The following is an 18,589-nucleotide window of genomic DNA, read 5'->3' on the forward strand; positions in this document are numbered from 1 at the left end:
CTTACATGCACATAGAAATTCATAAAAAGGAGGGTGTAATTGAATTTTCTCACTAGCTCCATGTATGTTGGGTGTTTAAAGGTGGCGAAAAGCGTTTCTTTTGTATCTGGTTTAAAGTTTGAACCATTCTGAGTGTTAAACCAACTAATGACTTTGCATGTGAAGGTTTTTGTAAATTCGCAGTCGATAAAGGTGTGATTTATGGAGTCTGGCTCACCACAGTAGATGCAGTCACTGTCTGTATTTATCCCATATCTGAAGAGTTCGTTCTTTGTAATGACAATCCTATGGATAAGTTTGAATTGGAATTCTTTCAACTTATTTTCTTTGCATGTTTTTGAAGCCATTTTAAAAACATCTGTCCAATTCTCTGTGTCTATTGAAATATCTCTTTTCCATCTTTCCGGGCCAGTATGAGGTGATTGGTGTTTCTTAACAAGAAGTAGGCGGTAATAGTCTCTTGCCTTATACGTTTCAAAATTGATTTGATTAGCTTCGTTCAGTAAAAAAGATTTCCAGTTTTCTCTATAATTAAAGATCGAGTTTTTCCCTAGGACTCGCGTTCTGTTCTTCAAGCTCACAGGAATTGCACTCAAGATTTGATAGAACTGGAGAAAGTTTGTGTTACAATGATATTTAGCGTGAAATTCTTGAAAAGTTAGGTATTGACCGTTTTCATTAAAAAGCTGTTGGATCGTGTGGATACCCTTGATAAACCATTCCCTTGTAAATGGCGGTTTTCCATCAACTAAGATTTCTTTGTTATTAAAGAGAATGGTTTTGGTTCCTTGATCATAATTGTACAGAGTCTTGATTTCATCAAAGTCAATAAGTATGTCTCTGTAGAATGTTGGAATGTGCCTTAAATATTTGACATCTTAGTTACATCGAAGCAGGAAATTGAGACCTCCGTGTTTGTTAAAAAAATAGTCCGGTACTACTTTCCAATTGCAGTTATCTCTAAAGAGAAGTCTTTTGATCCATGCAAGTCTGAGCGATTTTAACGTAAGTTCGATGTCAACCATCCGTAAGCCTCCCATGGAAAGGTCTTGGTACATACTAGTCCGTTTTATTTTGTCCTTCTTATTTTTCCAAAGGAAACGAAATATTTTATCTTTGACCATTGGCATTATTTCCTTAGGGACGTTAACATTTGAAATTGAGTATATTAAGTTAGATAACCCCAAAGATTTAATTATCAGTACTTTTCCATAGAGTGTTAATCCTCTCGATTTCCAAATGTCTAAATTTGTCTGCAGTTTTTGTACTTTCAAAATAAAGTTCATCTGGTTATTACCTTTTTCGTCATAGGAAATATAGATACCTAGTAATTTTGTGGGAGTATTCATCCATTTCATCCCTGGTGGTTTGGTTCTATTATTCAACCATTTCCCTAACCAGAATGTTTTTGTTTTCTCTACGTTGAGCACTAATCCAGAGAAATTCCCAAAAGCGCTCATAGTTTTCAGGGCTGTTCAGTAGAAGCCACATCAGCACAGAATAAGTTGGTATCGTCTGCAAATTGGCTTACTTTGATCTCTGAGCCAAAAATTCTGATTCCTTTTATGGCTGAGTTTTGTCTTATTTTGTTTGATAGTATTTCTGCTGTCAGGATAAACAGATATGGCGAGAGTGGGCATCCTTGTCTAACTCCTCTAGAGGGTTTAAACCAGTCCGTTGCAAAACCGTTGTTCAAAGCTGCGCTTTCTATGTCCATGTAGAAGATCTCGATCCATTTTCAGCTATCACCAAAATTGAATTTTTTGAGAGCGCTTTGAAGACAAGACCATTCCAGTGAATCAAAAGCTTTTTTAAAATCAACTGATATTAATATACCTGGAGTGTTGTTCACCTGAGTTTGCTCCATAATATCACTTATTAATCTTACATTTTCTCCGATATATCTTCCTTTGATGAAGCCCGTTTGGTCCGGATGTACGAGTTTTGAGAGCATTGGCTCAATTCGCCTTGCGATGGCTTTTGATGCAATTTTATAATCCACATTAAGTAAAGTGATTGGTCGCCAATTCTGTAAAAGCAATAATTCAGCGTCGTCTTTCCGTAAAAGCGTAATTATGCCTCTACGCTGAGAGACCGATAACCTCCCTTGGTCGTATGCTCCATTCAGGCTTGCTAATAGATCTGCTCCTACAAGATCAAAGAAATGCTTATAAAATTCTACGGTAAAACCATCCTCGCCTGGTGATTTTCCGTTTTCAAAAGTCTCCAATGATTTTTCACATTCTCCGTAAGTCAAAGGACCGTCTAAAGCATCTCTTTCTGCATCGTCTAATTTAGGAATTTCCATGCTTTCGGTAAATATTTCAAAGCTATCCTGTGCATCTGTTGTTTGAGAATTGTACAAATTACTATAATATATTTGGATCATTGATAGAATTTGTGTTTCATCAGTAGTTGTTTCATCATTTTCCAATTTAATTTCGTTGATAGTTTTTCTATTATAGTTCCTTTTTTCTAAATTAAAAAAGTATTTCGTGGCTTTTTCGCCCTCTTCTACCCAGCGGCATTTAGATCTGAAGATTGCAGCTTTACCTTTATTATTATATTGATGTTGGAGTTCTTTTTTGAGGTCATCATATTGTTTAAGAATTGCGTCAATGTTCTCAAGGTTCTGGCTATTGCAGATTATTTTATCCAGCTCATCAAGTTGTTGTTTGATCTCCACTTCATGCTTACGAATCGCCTGTGCTTTCCTTTAGAGAACGAAATGGTTGTGCTTCTTATTTCCATTTTAATCAGTTCCCAAGAGAGCTGTTGGTCATTTACATAATTATATTTTTCGCGAAGCTGAGGATATAATTCTAGAATTTTGGTTGTGTATTCCTTGTCCTCTAATAGAGAATTATTGAATTTCCACCCCGGTCCTCGAGGATTCTCGTTCGGCCACGACAATGATAATAATATCGTGTTGTGATCTGGTGCTATTGAGGTTTGGATGTCCACTTTTTTAACAAATTTTGTCAAGTGCTTGGATATTAAAAAGAAGTCTATCCTTGATTTCACGCCTAACGTTTTAGACCTGTAAGAGAACTTGTTAACATTCGAATAACGAGTTCTTTGTATGTCGACAAGGTCAAGGGTATCCATGGTGATATTTACCAAATTCCTATATGCTGTTGACCTCCAAGGAGAACCACCTTTTTTGTCTTTTTTAGATAGCGTACAATTCCAATCACCTCCTACTAAAAGAGTTGTAATTTCCGATTTGTCAATTAAGAGACAATTTAGTTCTTGAATGAAACTTACTTGTTGTGTGTGGTCGTTGGGCGTGTATTTATTACAAAATGACAATTTTAGACCGTTGTAAGTGAGGTTGATTAAGATTATCCTACCGTCCGCGTCACTGGATGTGAAGGTCACTTTTTCTTTTACCGCTCGACAAGTGGTATCTTGTAGGAGTCAAATATATGTAATGCTCGAACCACACCCAGGTTGGTTTCTTTTAGGGGTTTAATTCAAATTTTCCCACGAGCATCCGTATCTCTTTACGTGGCAAGCAATAAAACTGTACCTCCTAGATTCTCAAGCTGTTTCTAAGGAATGATGTGTCTGATCAGCCTATTAATTACCTCTTACACGTCCCATTGTTTTTTATATATAATCATCAGTCATCCAACAAGTAATTTATGAGCTACTTTGGTCACTGCGCACATTTACTTTCTATTTATTGTAACTTTTTTGTTTCTGTGTTCTTGTTGGTAATATTTTGTAATAATATTACCCCGGGAGTTAAAAGCTGTAAATCAGCGACCCAGTTGTACATTACTGTGAACATTGCGCCCCCGTGCGACAGCATAGATATTTTAAACTAAAATTATTATATTACGAGAGGTCTTGGTCGATGCAGGGAATTGTTCAGTTGATGTAATAAGATTCAGTCTAGCTAGAAAATAGCCAATGATAAAATCAGATGAACATCTATCATTTCACAGTCATTTGACGAGAACTCTGCGATGTCGCGGCGGGAAACTAGCTATCAAACGCAAGGGGTATGAGAGATTATGTTACGTTACCATTAGCGAGAGCGAAGCATAAGCAGGCTTTTCACAGTGCCGTTGAGGCTACCAGATATGTTCTTCTGTCCTTTGACGATCTGGGGGTGTGTGAACAACTCTGATATAGTTGATTTAATTGAACCCAACCCGTCGATAATTTATCGTAGCCTGTTGTTAAACAGACCGTAGGGCAAATTCTTCTCTCGATTTTTGAAACTAAAGAGGTATATTTTTATTTTATAAACGAAAATTGAGAAAAGCAGAAGATGTCAAAACTGCAGGAAAGAACCTTGTTTGATTTTAGTTCCAAATGTTCCAGAATCCCTAGTTTCACAGTCCAGTCTATTCCAGTATTTTTGCATGGTGCCTTGCACTTTAGTGCGCCCGCAGAATGTGCGGATTAGCGGGAAGAGATGTGGAGTTCGCCGCTCAGCATGAATGTGTCCCTAAAGCGTCAGAATTTACAATTATAATCATCGTTCCCGGCTTATATGAAATCGTGAACAACTTACTCTGTCGATCTGAGGTTCTTGAGTTCAATAACTCCCTTCTTTGAGAAAGCTCTTAGACAACAAAAGTATTTAGCATGTTTAGGATCAAAATTAGAATAAAACCAATAAAACACAAAAGTTAACACTTACACCATGTGTTAAAACATTGAACAAACAAACACGGTAAGCCACACGTAGCGTTAGTTGTCCGATAACATGGTGCTGCAGAGAAAGCGGGATGTGCTTATGCTGGTTGCCGGAGTTATCACCCTGATTGGGTTGATTCTTATTGTTGATATCGTCCTCATAACAAAAGCCAAACGTGAAGAATGCGATGCAGCCGTTGCCGGTCAAAGCGGTGGTGCGAAAACCGATCGCTGCAGTTATTCAGAGGAAGCGAAGCGAGCGGGTGTCGACATATTTCTGCAGAAAGTTCAAGATGCCTACTTTGATCTTCATCCACAAGACTTGGTTAACAAACCTGGTGGCGTGGAACCGTCAGTGCTGATGGCAAAATTCAAACCGTGCAACCCGGATCCTAAAAGTTTGGAGCGAGTCACGGACTCCGCGCGAAATCTACTTGACGAGCTGGATGGTTTGGGTGTCAATACCCGGCGCTTGAAACCGCGCGAGAAAAAAGCCATTGCGCAAGTGAAGCATTTCCTTCAAAACAATTGCGGGAAAACCTTACGATGCCGATTACTATGTCGGCGATTTTCCCGTGGAACCAAATCTGTTTTGCTGCCAGCAGATTTGTGACGTTGGGTCGTCCGATATTGCAAACGGCCTGGGAAATATCCGCCCTAAAGATCTGGATGATTTGCAGTTGTTTCTAAACAAAATGAAGTTGTTTGCCGAGACTTTTTCAACTTATATCAATAACTTGCGACTTGGTGTTGAAGCTGGAATGGTTCGCTCGACTGAAGAATGCCTGGCTGGTATCAATGCATTCAAACGAAGTTATTTAAAGGTTTCTCTTCAAGGAGAACAAGGTATGTGTAGTTTAGTAACCTGGCACTATCTGTTGAACATTGATCGCGTGCAGCTGGTGTCACGTCGTCACGCAACGCCTTTAGTCACAAGTACAGAAGTGTTGTGTGACGAAGGCTGCTATAATAGGCCATTTCCGAGATTCCCTTTTTCCTCTGTTTCAAAATGAGTCCTCGTGCAAACCTTCCATATGAAAACGAGTTTGATTTGCATGAAAATGAACCTGTAGGGGGAACACATTTTCATATGAATGGTTTCACACGAAGACTCGTTTTGACAAAGAGCTCGAAAAGCTCGAAAATGGTCTATTATCACTGAACTTGTGCGTGTAACTGGTGTCGGAGTAACCAACAAAATTCTTATCACTTTCTTTCGCTCTTGTGATGAGATAACCCAGTAGATATTTAGACTGTTTGTTGAGACCTTTACTGTATTTTCCTCTTGAATTACCGACTGAATACTGGTCTGGGGTTTGGGAGGAAAAGATTGGCACATACCGGCTATTCCACAAGAATATCAAGCGTTCTTCTTCTTCAAAGAAAAAATTCCAGGAAATGAGGTTTAATAATTTTAACATTATTCTTTAATACTGTATTTTCAGGAATTTATGACGAGCAATACATGAAGCCAATCTTCTCTGCTAAGTTTTTAGCAGGTTTAAAGTCCAAGGACCTGGACAAATGGAAAAACGAGAACAGGAAGACTGTGAACGATTCCATCCGGGAATACGCGGTAAAATACATTGGTAAACCTGTGCACAATGTGATCAGGTAGGAATACGATAAGATAGATGTGCCGGGAAGAATTCATACTAGTTGATGGGGAATATCTGTGTCCGAAACCGAAATTTCAAAGCCCACAGTTTGAATATCGTCTGAATGATCGAATGAAAACTTTCGAAATGCTTTATTGATTGGATAAGACACAACGGAAAGTTAACGATTTTCCCACAAAGTTTTGCCAAACATAGTTCTTGCCCGCCCCCCACCCCCTTCCTATAACGCTCTCTCCATAACCGCTTTGAGGTGCAACTGGCAAGTTCTAGACTCTCAGATTAGGGAGACTAAGAACAAGAGAGGGCGGGGTGACTGTAGTACTTCCTGACATACCGTGTCTGTTGCCTCTCTAACAGGTTAGAACACACTTCAAAAGCTCCTTTAAGGAGCTAGAACAACCAATAATACAGCCACTTGTGTGTGGACAATTTTTTTTTTTTACCGGCAAGCCCCTGGCGAAATTCGCCCTTGCTCCATAGGTTCACTAGTTTCTATTTCGGAAATAAATGTGAGTCGTGAGGCGGTAAAAACAAGTCGCTCGCTGCTCGATTTTTTACGATATTTCGCTTTGTTTTCGCGCCTAAAAGAACTGAAGAAAAAGGAATTTTCGCAGTCCACAATATAGGAAAAGTTTAATAGTCATTGAAGAAAAAATGCATTATAGGAAATTGTTATACGTAAACATGACAAATATTAAGCCTTAGTCGACAGTATGCAAGATGCCTAGCCGGAACGGAAACTTGTTTTAAATCAAACACTAGATACCTTGAAACAGAGAACCTCGAGCATTGCGTTCCTAGTTCAGTCTCCAGTGGCCTGGCAAAGCTTCCACTTTCTTATGTGTTCGTGAACGGAAGTAAAACAGCAGAGACACCAAACAAACAGCTGCCAAATGGAGAACCGCTGAACGGAATGAAGGCATATGAATCAATCCTGCCGTATTTTACGTCAAGCAGCAAAACCCTTGAGGAGGTGCATGAGTTGGCAAAGAGATGCTGCAGAAACTCTACCCGGAGGCATAGTCACCAGTCTTTTTTAATTTCTTGGTTCGCACTCGTTTGCTTTAGTAAATTTAGTAAATTGCTCAAAGAAACTACTCGCGCTGATTGGCTAAAAATCGTGTTTATCTAACAATTAGATTCTAAGCTCGACATTTCTATCTTGTGATAGTTCGAGGGCGCAGCACGAGTCAACTATCACCGATAGAAGTCGAGAGCCAATAGTCAAATTCATTGTCCTAGTATAAATCTACTAGTCGTTCAAAACTATCTAAATCCTCTTTACTTCGAAAACGCAATGAAGCGGCCCTCATTTTGTTTTCGCAGTATTTTCTAAAAGAAATAGAAAACATGTTCTCTGTGTTTCTATCGAGTTATGGAAACACTCGTGAAAGTTCGGGAGAACTCTAAAAAGCTGTAGAAACAATCGCCTGTTGCCTCGTGTTCCCACAGCATTTCATTCTCTCAGACTTCCACTCGTGTTTCTAAAACTCGATAGAAAACATAACACGTTTTCTGTTATCCATGACGGAAACGAAACCGACAAACGGACTTCTAACAGACCGACTTAATTTGACTAACAATAGACGGATCGAAACCAACCAATGACTGATGACAAACTTAACACGAGTCTTTCAGCCAATACCATCATGGCTAATTAAAGTTGGTCAAAATCACGCTGCGCGTAGCCCGGTCTCGGCGACTTTCTAATCACAAAGTAAATTAAAGAGAAGCTATATTTCGGCAAGACTGCTCATAACCAAGCGAGCAAAAATTTTTCCTCTGTCCATTTCAATGAAAACCAAAGTCTTCTCGAATTAGCTTAGAGTCCCTAGGACTGGGAAATATCGCCAAAACTTGTGGAAATCGACCCAAAGTTGGCCACAATCACGCTGCGCGTAGCCCGGTCTCGGCGACTTTCTAGTCACTAAGTGACTTAATATTTCGGCCAGACTTCTCATAACTAAGCGTTCAAAAATTTTTCTTCTGTCCATTTCACTGAAAACCAAAGTATTTTCGAATTAGTTTAGAGTCCCTAGCACTGGGAAATATCGCCTAAGTGCCTGCAAATCGACCCAAAGTTGGTGAAAATCACGCTGCGCGTAGCCCGGCCTCGGCACCTTTCTAGTCACTAAGTGAGTTGAAGAGGTGCTATATTTCGGCCAGACTGCTCATAACCAAGCGTTCTAAAATTTTTCCTCTGTCCATTTCACTGAAAACCAAAGTCTTCTCTATTTAGTTTAGAGTCCCTAGGACTGGGCAATATCGCCCAAGTTCCTGAAAAGCGACCCAAAGTTGGTCAAAATCGTGCTGCGCGTAGCCCGGTCTCGGCGACCCTCTAGTCACTAAGTAAGTTAAACAGGGGCTATATTTCAGCCAGACTGCTCATAACCAAGCGTTTAAAAGTTTTTCTTCTGTCCATTTCACTGAAAAACAAAGTCTTCTCGAATTAGTTTAGAGTCCCTAGAACTGGGAAATATCGACCAAGTTCCTGGAAATCGACCAAAAGTTGGTCAAAATCACGCTACGCGTAGCCCGGTCTCGGCGACTTGCTAGTCACTAAGTGAGTTAAAGAGAGGCTATATTTCGGCGAGACTGCTCATAACTAAGCGCGTTCAAAAATTTTTCTTCTGACCATTTCACTGAAAAACAAAGTCTTCTCGAATTAGTTAAGAGTCCCTAAGACTGGGAAATATCGTCCAAGTTCCTAGAAATCGACCCAAAGTTGGTCAAAATCACGCTGCGCGTAGCCCGGTCTCGACGACTTTCTAGTTACTAAGTGAGTTAATATTTCGGCCAGACTGCCAGAGTTCCTAGGACTGGGAAATATGGCTTAAGTTCCTGGAAATCGACCCAAAGTTGTTCAAAATCACGCTGCGCCTACTCTGGTCTCGGCGACTTTCTAGTTACTAAGTGAGTTAATATTTCGGCCAGACTGCTCATAACTAAGCGTCCAAAAATTTTTCTTCCGTCCATTTCACTGAAAACCAAGGTCTTCTCGAATTAGTTTACAGTCCCTAGGACTGCGGAATATCGCCCAATTTCCTGGAGATCGACCCAAAGTTGGTTAAATTCACGTTGCGCGGGTAAACTGACCAATCACGTTCAACGGACCAGACTTATAACATCATCGACTGACAAACACTATTCACTTGACCCTGAAGAGCTCAGGTTTTTAAAACGTCAGTCACCAACAACAGTTCTTTTCAGAACTAACCTCACCCGGACGATCACACTATACGAACTAATGTTTTCTGATTCTTAAATTTAAGTAAACAGGCATTTTACTTCGTGTGCTTAATTGTTTCTCCCTAAAAGAAGACTCAGAACTTGTTTTGACGCAGATGCGATAGTTGGATTTTGCGCGCGAAACTGTAAGACCTATCAGAGACTTACTACATCGATATCTGAAGAACTAGGTTATTACTCTGGAATTCCGTGGGGTAAAATCTCCTGCATATCCCTTGCGGCGGGTTGGGGGGAGTGGTACTTAGCGCGCGAACAGATGTTTTTCAGGAAAAAAAACTACGAATAGTTCCTTGTTTTGTACACGGCGTACAATTTTGAAGACCCGGCGCTTTCGAGTGGTATACCATGAAATATCACTCATCCTCATCGGGCCCATGAGGACTCTTGAGGCCGACCAGAAGATCACGCCATCCATCCTGGTCTGGGGTCGATGCAGCAGCAGCTCCCCATGTATGCCATCCCGGCTTGTTCCTTTCCTTCTCCACGGTTCTTCTCCACGTCTATCTCGGTCGACCTCGCCTCCTCTTCAGGTGCCCACGTCAGTGCAGTCCTCGAGATGTTGTCAGGGCTTTTCCTCAATACATGCCCTAACCATCGCCATCTTCTCACTCGTATAAGGACTGACACCGGAGGCGTACTCTCTGTGGCTTATACCATGAAATATGCCACGAGTCAATTGAATTTTCTCGGCATACACACAAGCCTTTAAGCGAGTGTGTAAACCAAGAAAATATAAGTGAAAAGTGAAATATTCCATGTTATACCATGAGAGAGCGTTGCGAAACTATTTTATACAATGCCATAGAAAATTCAGTGGCCACCACAATCAATGCGACATAAAACGCAGCGCACGATGGAAAGGTTAGGTGTAATACCGTCAAATATACAATGGCTATTCTGTATTCTGATGGCTGTATTTTCTATGGCATGGTGTAAATATGTATATTCCTCTTTTTACTTCTCGAAAATTGCTTGCAGTCTTCTAAACAATGGTCTCGCAGAGGATACCGTCCAGCTATCTTCACCTGTGTAATGTAATGTCGTTTTTTCACATGATTTTAACATTAAACAATATATATTTTTCAGGTCCTTGAAATCGCACGTGGTGTGACGAATCAAACGAGCGATGCTTCGGCAAACTATGTGTTCATCAAGCGACTGAATGAATCAGATATGTACTTTGCAGACAAGCTAATTCCTGCGAATGAGTCCAACGAAAACGCACACGTGCTTTGTAGCTCGTTGGAGGGAGCAATGAAATATTGTCCAAATCGCTGGAAGGCCATGGAGAACTGGTTTGCAGAAGCTAGATGGGTAATTAATGACATACAGTAAAAAACCCGCGTGTAAGAACCTAGTGGATTAAGAACCAGCTGGCAGACATTTGCCATTTTAATACTAAAAATATAAGCACCTGTTTAGCCAAGCAAGATCAAGCAGGTTCATATATGTGGGTTACAGTTAAATCAAGATAAACATTTTAACCAAGGAGTGTAAATTTAAGATTGCAAATTTATATTACGTAAAAATGCATATGAACACAGTTGTGGGTTTTTTAGCCGGCAAAGATGAAAACTTTTCCCAAGTGAGACCCATATCTTGTCCCGGTAAATGCCGCAGCCAATCACATTGTGCGTAGTGACAGACGCCTGCCAAAGAATCTGGCCATATTATTTACCAGACGCTCGTATCGCGGTTCAGTTTCCGACGAGTTCAACAGTCCTTCTCATTTATTTCGGTTTACCATTCTTAAAGTCAATTTATATTCTCCAGTTCCTCGGCCAGGACCCTACCTATGACACGGCGTCGCCCAACGTGCGGAACAAGTTCCTGCATTACAACATTTCGTCGCATCTTCCTGATTTCTGGGGACATTAACCCCATCCTCTGGGGAAAAAATGCCTTCTCGATCTCCTACGCAATTTTTGAAAGTTGCGCGCTTTTGTAATTTGAATCTTATAAGTCAGCGGGTTAAATTCTGGGTTAAATTTTCAGTGAAAACAGATGTCACGTTTAACTAGTAAATGTTGGTCTGTAAACAAACACTTAGAAAGAATGTTCAGCTAGTTCGTCGGCCTAGTGAAAGCGCAACCATTACTATTAAATGTATACAAATTTGAACGCGAACCTCATTCTGTTATCTTTTCAGTCTTTTTGTTCAAGAAAATACAACTGCAAAACTGACTGTTAGCATTTCCGTTTGGATTTATTTCTACACAGATAGCCATTCAAAGTTGATAGCATTAGCACATCGACCAAAGCATCCCGCGTGAAAGCCTTTAGGCTTTTTGTTTTACTTATTCTTTTGGCCAATGAATCGCGAAATTTAAGTCCCGCGAAGTATGCCTCTTTCCGCGTCATAGCGAAACTACCTTCCCGCGAAAATGAGTAACAAAAAATATTTACAGTTACTTCCCCTGGAAGTAACTCTTCTTGCAGCTAACCCAATAGTACAGCACACCAAGAGAAAATGAGCACACATGTTCCTAGTATTTGGCTCGTTTCCTCTACGTTAATAACTGATTGTCAGACCGCCAAAGTAGGCCATCTCACAACCTGCTCAGCCTCTTCCGCTGTGATGGAAAAAAAATACAAAAAATAAAGACAAGAAGACTAGCTGTCTAGCTGGCGGGAAAAAAAGAGCTTACGGATAGAGACCATTAAATGTTGCTTGACGAAGCAGAGAATACTGATAGGGCTTGCGGAAAAGTATGAAAGAAGAAATTGTTCATGGGCAGTGTTGTTGGGACAAAATGAAATAACGAACACTTTTTTCTGTCAAAGGTCTTCAGTTTGCCTACGTAGGAAATATCCCAGAAATAATTAAATAAAGCATATCAACACTACATTTCACAGGAAAATTCAAACAAAGAGCATCAGTGTTTCATTATAATCTCCAATTTACTGTTTTAATCTCGGAGTTCCCGTCTAAACTATATCGCTGAATTGCCTATATTGTCTATTATAATCATGATCAAGAAATTAATTGTGGACTTTATAATTAAGTTCGGTTCTTTACAAATGAGACAACTAAGGCTAAATACTTAAACACAAAGCATTTAAAATACAATTTACATTCATACCAAAGGTATTATATTCACTAAAGTGACTTTTAAGAATAGGGTTGAGTTTGTTAGCCGGTGTGATCTAAGCTTTAGAAACCATCCATATTTTTTAACCTACAAAAACTACAACCAACATTTGCCATATTCTCTGACTGTTAACAGTCGAGATGTCTTTTGCCATTGAAAACTATATAAAAGTTCTTGGAACCTTGAAAAGAAGTGAAGTACTCAACTAATTTTACTAAAACGCAGCTTGTATTTAACATCACTCTGTTTTTAGATTTTCCCGTTTTACTGGCAAATAACACAGGACTGCAGTGTTGTTAATATTTCTTAAATTTTCCCACTCACCAAAAGGAATAGGGTGCAACTTTCCTGGTGGAATTCTTACGCCGCTGTCAACCGGAAATTTGTTTATGATGAAATACACCCTCCCCTCTATTTCCACTGCACCAAGGTTGTTCCTTGGAATGTGCTTTTGTTCAACAACAGACGAAGTGTTGTTTTCATCATTATACATTTCTACGGGTGCAGGGTTACCGCATAGAATACATCTGCCACTATCTGAGTAAAATGAATCATATCCCCCTGCAACGTAGAGCCTATTGTTTACTACAATAAGACTGGATCCAAAGTGAGGATGGCAGGTTGTCGCTTTCACTTCCCATACATTCATTACTGGATCGAAAGAATTTAATTTTGCTGGAGAGCCGCTTTCAGATGGCAACCTTGATCTATTTTCATAAAGTACATATACCTTTGAATGGAATATTGCTCCTTTACCGCCGGCCCATTTTTCACTGCCCGTAGTATCTGGTATTGCAATGCTTTGCCACTGACGTTTGGCAAAGTTGTACCTTTGAAGAACCTGATTCAGAGCAGCGCCTATTGCATACATATGATCATCAATAACACAAAAGTTATTGATTTCACCACATGAGTGTGACAACCTTTCCCACACGTTTCTTTCCGTATCATACCGAAACATGCAATGTCCAGAATAGTCATATCCAGCAAGAAACAAGCTGCCGGCAACAGAAACTGCAGAGTAGCACTGAGATGCTTCGACTGCTGGTATTGTGGATGCCAAAAGCTTCCAAGTTTTGGCTTCAACATCAAAATACTGCATCTGCCCCTTAGGCTGAACTGCAATGAGAACCTGAAATACAGTGTAAAAGAAAAAAAAATGAAACGATTAAAAAAAAAACCATTGAGGTCCAGAACCGCTTCGCTTCAACGTGAATTCCTGTCCTCGTGTGCAGGTACATGTAGCAATATCAAAATCATGTGAAATGAGTAAATCAAAGTACTTTGTGTAAGTCGCGTAAGTTTTGTCAAAGTTAGCTTACTTGAAGACAGAGAACGGCTTAATTTACCGGGCTTGTTGATCTTGCTTTACTTTTCTCCACTGCAAATTTGGAGTTACTTGAAGGCAAATTGTTATAAATGGACGTTTCATACACCAGCATGTGAATCTCTGGATCTCGCTGCATCTCCTCTGTATTCAGTTCTTCAATCACAACCCTGATATCCACCAGCCCCAGACGAACAGCTCCGATAACTTTGGCTGCAACTGTCATCCTCTCTTCCTTCTTGTGTTTAATCCACTGCATCACTGATTTGAAGACGAACGTCTCCGAAGGTGCATTGAGGTCATCTCGACTAAGGAGGCTCAATAATTGATCAGCACCAATATGGGTCAGGAATTCTTCGCTTTCACAGACATCCACGTACATCGATGCCATTTTCTCTTCCGCTGCCTCTTGTAGATCTCTCAGACTGTGTCTATCGGCCACTGTGGAAAGCAGACAGTAGTTGTGAAGATCAAGTCGGAGCTGGATGAACTCCCTCTTCAAGAAATCACAACACTGTTGAACAACGCTTGTAACTTGAAGATGATCAGCTGCGGCAAGAACTTCAAACACGTTTTCCTCGTTGACACGGAGATCTCCAGAGTAGATGGAATCCATTACAATATTTAAAGCATCAGGTGAAATGCTTTCATCTTTGAGTTCGATCAGTTCCTGGTTGGACTCCTTAATTCCATCAGTAAACATGGCGTGAAAATAATCGCTATTCGCAGCGAGTACAATGCGATGCGCTGGAAAGATGTCTTCACGTACTTTTAAGCGAACGTCGATGAATTCGCCTTCATCTCGAAACCGAGCACATTTTGATAAGAAATCCACGGCATGGGAAACCATTTTATGGTGTCTCACTGACTCTACGTTATTTAATAAAGGTGCGCCTCATAACAGACATTGTCGCGTAACCATGGTGTCTGCCTCAAAACGTCACGCGATCATGGTCACGAATGTTAGGAATTTAATCGTCGAGGGCTAGAAAGCCTCGAACACCCTGGTCTGTACCCCGCGTAAAGAGACTGTTCTTTGGCTAAAACAGCTTTCGTATAGGATGACAAGAGCAGTAAAAAACGTCTTAAAATTTTCTACTAATATTCTGGCTCTTTCACTTCTTTTTAGGTCAACCCTAGTATTTATTTTCCTTGATGAACAAAATATTTAATGCCTTAGACTATAGAATGTTTATCTACCTACGTTAAGTTCTCCTGAAAATAACTCATCTTGCGAAGTGGTCAACATATGTTGCTAGAGTTTATTTTGTTTCTTCTGTATTAATTGCTGCTAAACCACCAAGATTCCTTCGTCACTTCGTGGTCATAGTATACTTCAAGCTGACAAAATGATTAATTCGGTTTGTATCCTGCGTTTTTTAACCCGTCTGCGCAGTGTGAACATTACTGCACACCAGCTTTCTCCGAAGAAGGACACTAGAAGAACTTCCATGTTTTCCTAAACAAATTCTGCATTCCGAGTCTCACCTCCCCCCACCCACTTCTCCCCTCCTTTAAAAAGTACATTTGATTGAAATACTCGCTCTCCTTTCCCATCGTTTGAAAGGAGACTAGAAACTAGGTGATAAGAAAATGGCGCGCTTCTAATTATTGTTAATTCAGAGAATGCTGACCACGAGAATCAGAAAATTACGATGTGTCAGAACCTTGGACTATTGTTGACCCCTATTCCGCATGAGTACTGAACTTGCTCAGCCGCTCGTGGTAATGAAGAATGTGACCTTAAACAATGGAAAAAAAGATTGAAAATGGACAAGAAACTAGCTGGTGATAAAAAAAGAGTAATTGTTCGAGACTGTATGGCGATGTGGAAACGTAGAAAAGAAGAAATTGTTCATGGGCAGTGTTGTCTATAAGAGAAAAAAATGAAATAACGAACACATTGTTTTGTCAAAGGTCTAGGGAACAGTATACCAGAAAGACAGATGGTGTGTTAAGACTACATTTAATAGGAGGATTCAAACAAACAACGTAATTTATCGTTGTTTCCAATTTATTGTTCTTAACCAGGACTTCCTGTCTAATTCAAACATCGGAAACTGTAGAATAACTTTTTGAACCTAAATAAAGCAATTATTGACTTCCAATGTCATGTTTTATTTCACAGCCAACTCAGCGACTGGGATATCATAATGTGCATGTTTACTTCGTATTATCATTCATACGTATCATGCGTCAGTTTACGTCACAACAGCCTTTTTTTTTTTCAGCCAAGTTATAACAAGGGACTAAACAACTTTTAGTTTACGTGAAACTTTTTGTACGATTTCGACACTTGCTATAGAACTCCTTATTTAATGAGCAAAACCTACAACTAACGCTCGCCAAATTATCTGACTGTAAACAGTCCAGATATCTAGATAGGTCATTATACTGCATTAAAGCTATTTAACTACGGAGATACTTTGACTTCTGAAGTGTCAAACTAAATTCTATTAATTACGCTAACAGTAGCAAGCAATCACTCTGTTTTCATACTTTCTCGCTTTACTGGCAAATAACACAGCACTGCACTTTTGTCAATTTTTCCTAAATTCTCCCACTCCCCGAGATGAACAGGGTACATCTCCCCTGGGGGAATTCTTATGCCACTGTCAATTGGGAAATTGTTTATTGTGAAGTACACCCTCCCTTCTATTTCCACTGCACCAAGGTTGTTCGAGGGAATGTGTTTTTGTTCAGCAACAGACCAAGTGTTGTTTTCCTCATTATACATTTCAACAGGTGCAGGCATACCGCTTGGACTGGTGTATTGGCCGAATTTGTTAACGTTCATTGAAACATACCCCCCTGCAACATATAGTCTATTGTTTACTACAATAAGACTGGATCCAAAGTGAGGCTGGCAGGTTGCTGCTTTCACTTTCCATTCATTCTTTACTGGATCAAAACAATTTAGTACTGCTGGGGAAAAAAACCCAGATGGCAACTTTAATCTATTTTCATAAAGTACAAACACTTTTGAATGGATTATTACTCCATTTTTGCTGGGGCAATAATTTTTGCCTCTTGTTCCTACTAGTGTTATACTTTGCCATTGACGTTTGGCAAAGCTGTATCTTAGTGGAGCGTGATCTGAATCAGCACTAATTGCATACATATGATCATCAATAACACATAAGTTACTGATTACAACATCTGGGCTAGGCAGCTTTTCCCACACATTTCTTTCTGTATCATACTGAAAAATGTAATAACTGATTACGGACTTAAACCCAGCAACAAACAACTTGCTACCAACAGAGACTGCACAGTGACACTGAGTTGCTTCAATTGCCGGTATTGCGGATGCCAGTGGTTTCCATGTTTTGGCTTCAACATCAAAATACTTCATCTGCGCCTGAGGTTGAACTGCAATCAGAGCCTGAAATACAATGTAAAAGGAAAACATCAATTGGAATAACACGCGCCAGTAACCTGGAGAGTCTAGAACACGACGCTGCAGGACCAGCCGCGTCTCACGTGTGCTTGAAGAAGTCCTGAGGATCGGGGAATGGGGGGCAGAGGCATGTGTTTAGATGTGTGACCAGAATGGAATAACTGCAACGCAATACAGCCACCTCACGAGAATTAGGATTTTCTCGACCTGTGTTTTCGTTTCAATTACGTGACTTCGTTGCCTTAAGAAAATAAAGTTAACTTTTTGCAGACGGAAAACAGTTTAGTTACCGGACTTGTTGATCGCGGTTTACTTTTCTTCACTGCAAATGCAGAGTTATGTGAAGGCATGTAGTTATTAATCAACGTTTCATACACCAGCATGAAGATCTCTGGTACTCGCTTCATTTCCTCTGTATTCAGTTTTTCAATCACAACCCTGATATCCACCAGCCCCAGACGAACAGCTCCGATAACTTTGGCCGCTACTGCCATCCTCTCTTCCTTCTTGTGTTTAATCCACTGCATCACTGATTTGAAGACGAAGGTCTCCGAAGGTGCACTGAGGTCATCTCGATTGAGAAGGCTGAATAATTGGTCTGCGGCAATATGGGTCAGAAATTCCTCGCTTTCACAAATATCCTTGAACATCGATGCCATCTTCTCTTCCGCTGCCTCTTGCAGATCTCTCAGACCGTGTCTATCGGCCACTGTGGAAAGCAGACAGTAGTTGTGAAGGTCAAGTCGGAGCTGGATAAATTCCCTCTTCAAGAAATCACAACACCGTTGAACAACGCTTGTAACTTGAAGATGATCAGCTGCGGCGAGAACTTCAAACACGTTTTCCTCGTTGACACGGAGATCTCCAGTGTAGATGGAGTCCATCACAATCTTTAAAGCATCAGGTGAAATGCTTTCATCTTTGAGTTCGATCAGTTCCTGGTTGGACTCCTTCATTCCATCAGTAAACATGGCGTGGAAATAATCGCTATTCGCAGCGAGTACAATGCGATGAGCTGGAAAGATGTCTTCACGCACTTTTAAGCGAACGTCGATGAATTGACCTTCGTCTCGAAACTGTGCACATTTAGACAAGAGATCCACGGCACGGGAAACCATTTTATGGTGTTTCACTTCACGTTTATGATTCTCGTCGACATAGTCGCGTGACCGTGGTATCTGCCTGAAAATGTCACGTGATCATGGTCACGAAGCTTAGGACTCTTGATCAACATTCACTTCCGGAAACT

The 18,589-nt window shown here is 40.3% G+C and overlaps 2 protein-coding genes and 1 pseudogene across 2 annotated transcripts; 1 reads left to right on the forward strand and 2 right to left on the reverse strand.

Moving 5' to 3' along the window:
- Positions 1 to 4,629: 4,629 nt before the first annotated feature.
- On the forward strand, positions 4,630 to 10,900 carry LOC110068848 (uncharacterized; annotated as a pseudogene).
- An 802-nt stretch (positions 10,901 to 11,702) lies between these two features.
- Positions 11,703 to 14,906, reverse strand: LOC110068839 (kelch-like protein 26). Its single transcript, XM_089296174.1, has 2 exons — positions 13,963 to 14,906; positions 11,703 to 13,745 (listed from the first exon to the last, which is right to left on the reverse strand). Exons 1-2 carry the CDS (start codon positions 14,788 to 14,790, stop codon positions 12,852 to 12,854), a joined length of 1,722 nt encoding a protein of 573 aa, XP_089152300.1. The 5' UTR covers positions 14,791 to 14,906; the 3' UTR covers positions 11,703 to 12,851.
- Positions 14,907 to 15,936: 1,030 nt separating this feature from the next.
- LOC110060103 (kelch-like protein 25) lies at positions 15,937 to 18,525 on the reverse strand. The gene is made up of 2 exons (XM_089295907.1): positions 17,631 to 18,525; positions 15,937 to 17,325 (listed from the first exon to the last, which is right to left on the reverse strand). The coding sequence occupies exons 1-2, from the start codon at positions 18,456 to 18,458 to the stop codon at positions 16,423 to 16,425; spliced, it is 1,731 nt and encodes a 576-aa protein (XP_089152033.1). The 5' UTR covers positions 18,459 to 18,525; the 3' UTR covers positions 15,937 to 16,422.
- Between the last annotated feature and the right edge of the window lie 64 nt (positions 18,526 to 18,589).

Source organism: Orbicella faveolata, unplaced genomic scaffold (assembly GCF_042242905.1).
Source record: "Orbicella faveolata isolate gen_17 unplaced genomic scaffold, um_ofav_v1 contig_26, whole genome shotgun sequence".
Taxonomy (NCBI): domain Eukaryota; kingdom Metazoa; phylum Cnidaria; class Anthozoa; order Scleractinia; family Merulinidae; genus Orbicella; species Orbicella faveolata.

Bases quoted from the DNA above. Each gene is read 5' to 3' on its own strand.
- LOC110068839 (XM_089296174.1), bottom strand. From the start codon at position 14,790: ATGGTTTCCCATGCCGTGGATTTCTTATCAAAATGTGCTCGGTTTCGA. The intron at 13,746-13,962 runs GTAAATTAAGCC...ACTGTATTTCAG, and splicing joins AAGCAAGATCAACAAGCCCG to GTTCTCATTGCAGTTCAGCC.
- LOC110060103 (XM_089295907.1), bottom strand. From the start codon at position 18,458: ATGGTTTCCCGTGCCGTGGATCTCTTGTCTAAATGTGCACAGTTTCGA. The intron at 17,326-17,630 runs GTAACTAAACTG...ATTGTATTTCAG, and splicing joins AACCGCGATCAACAAGTCCG to GCTCTGATTGCAGTTCAACC.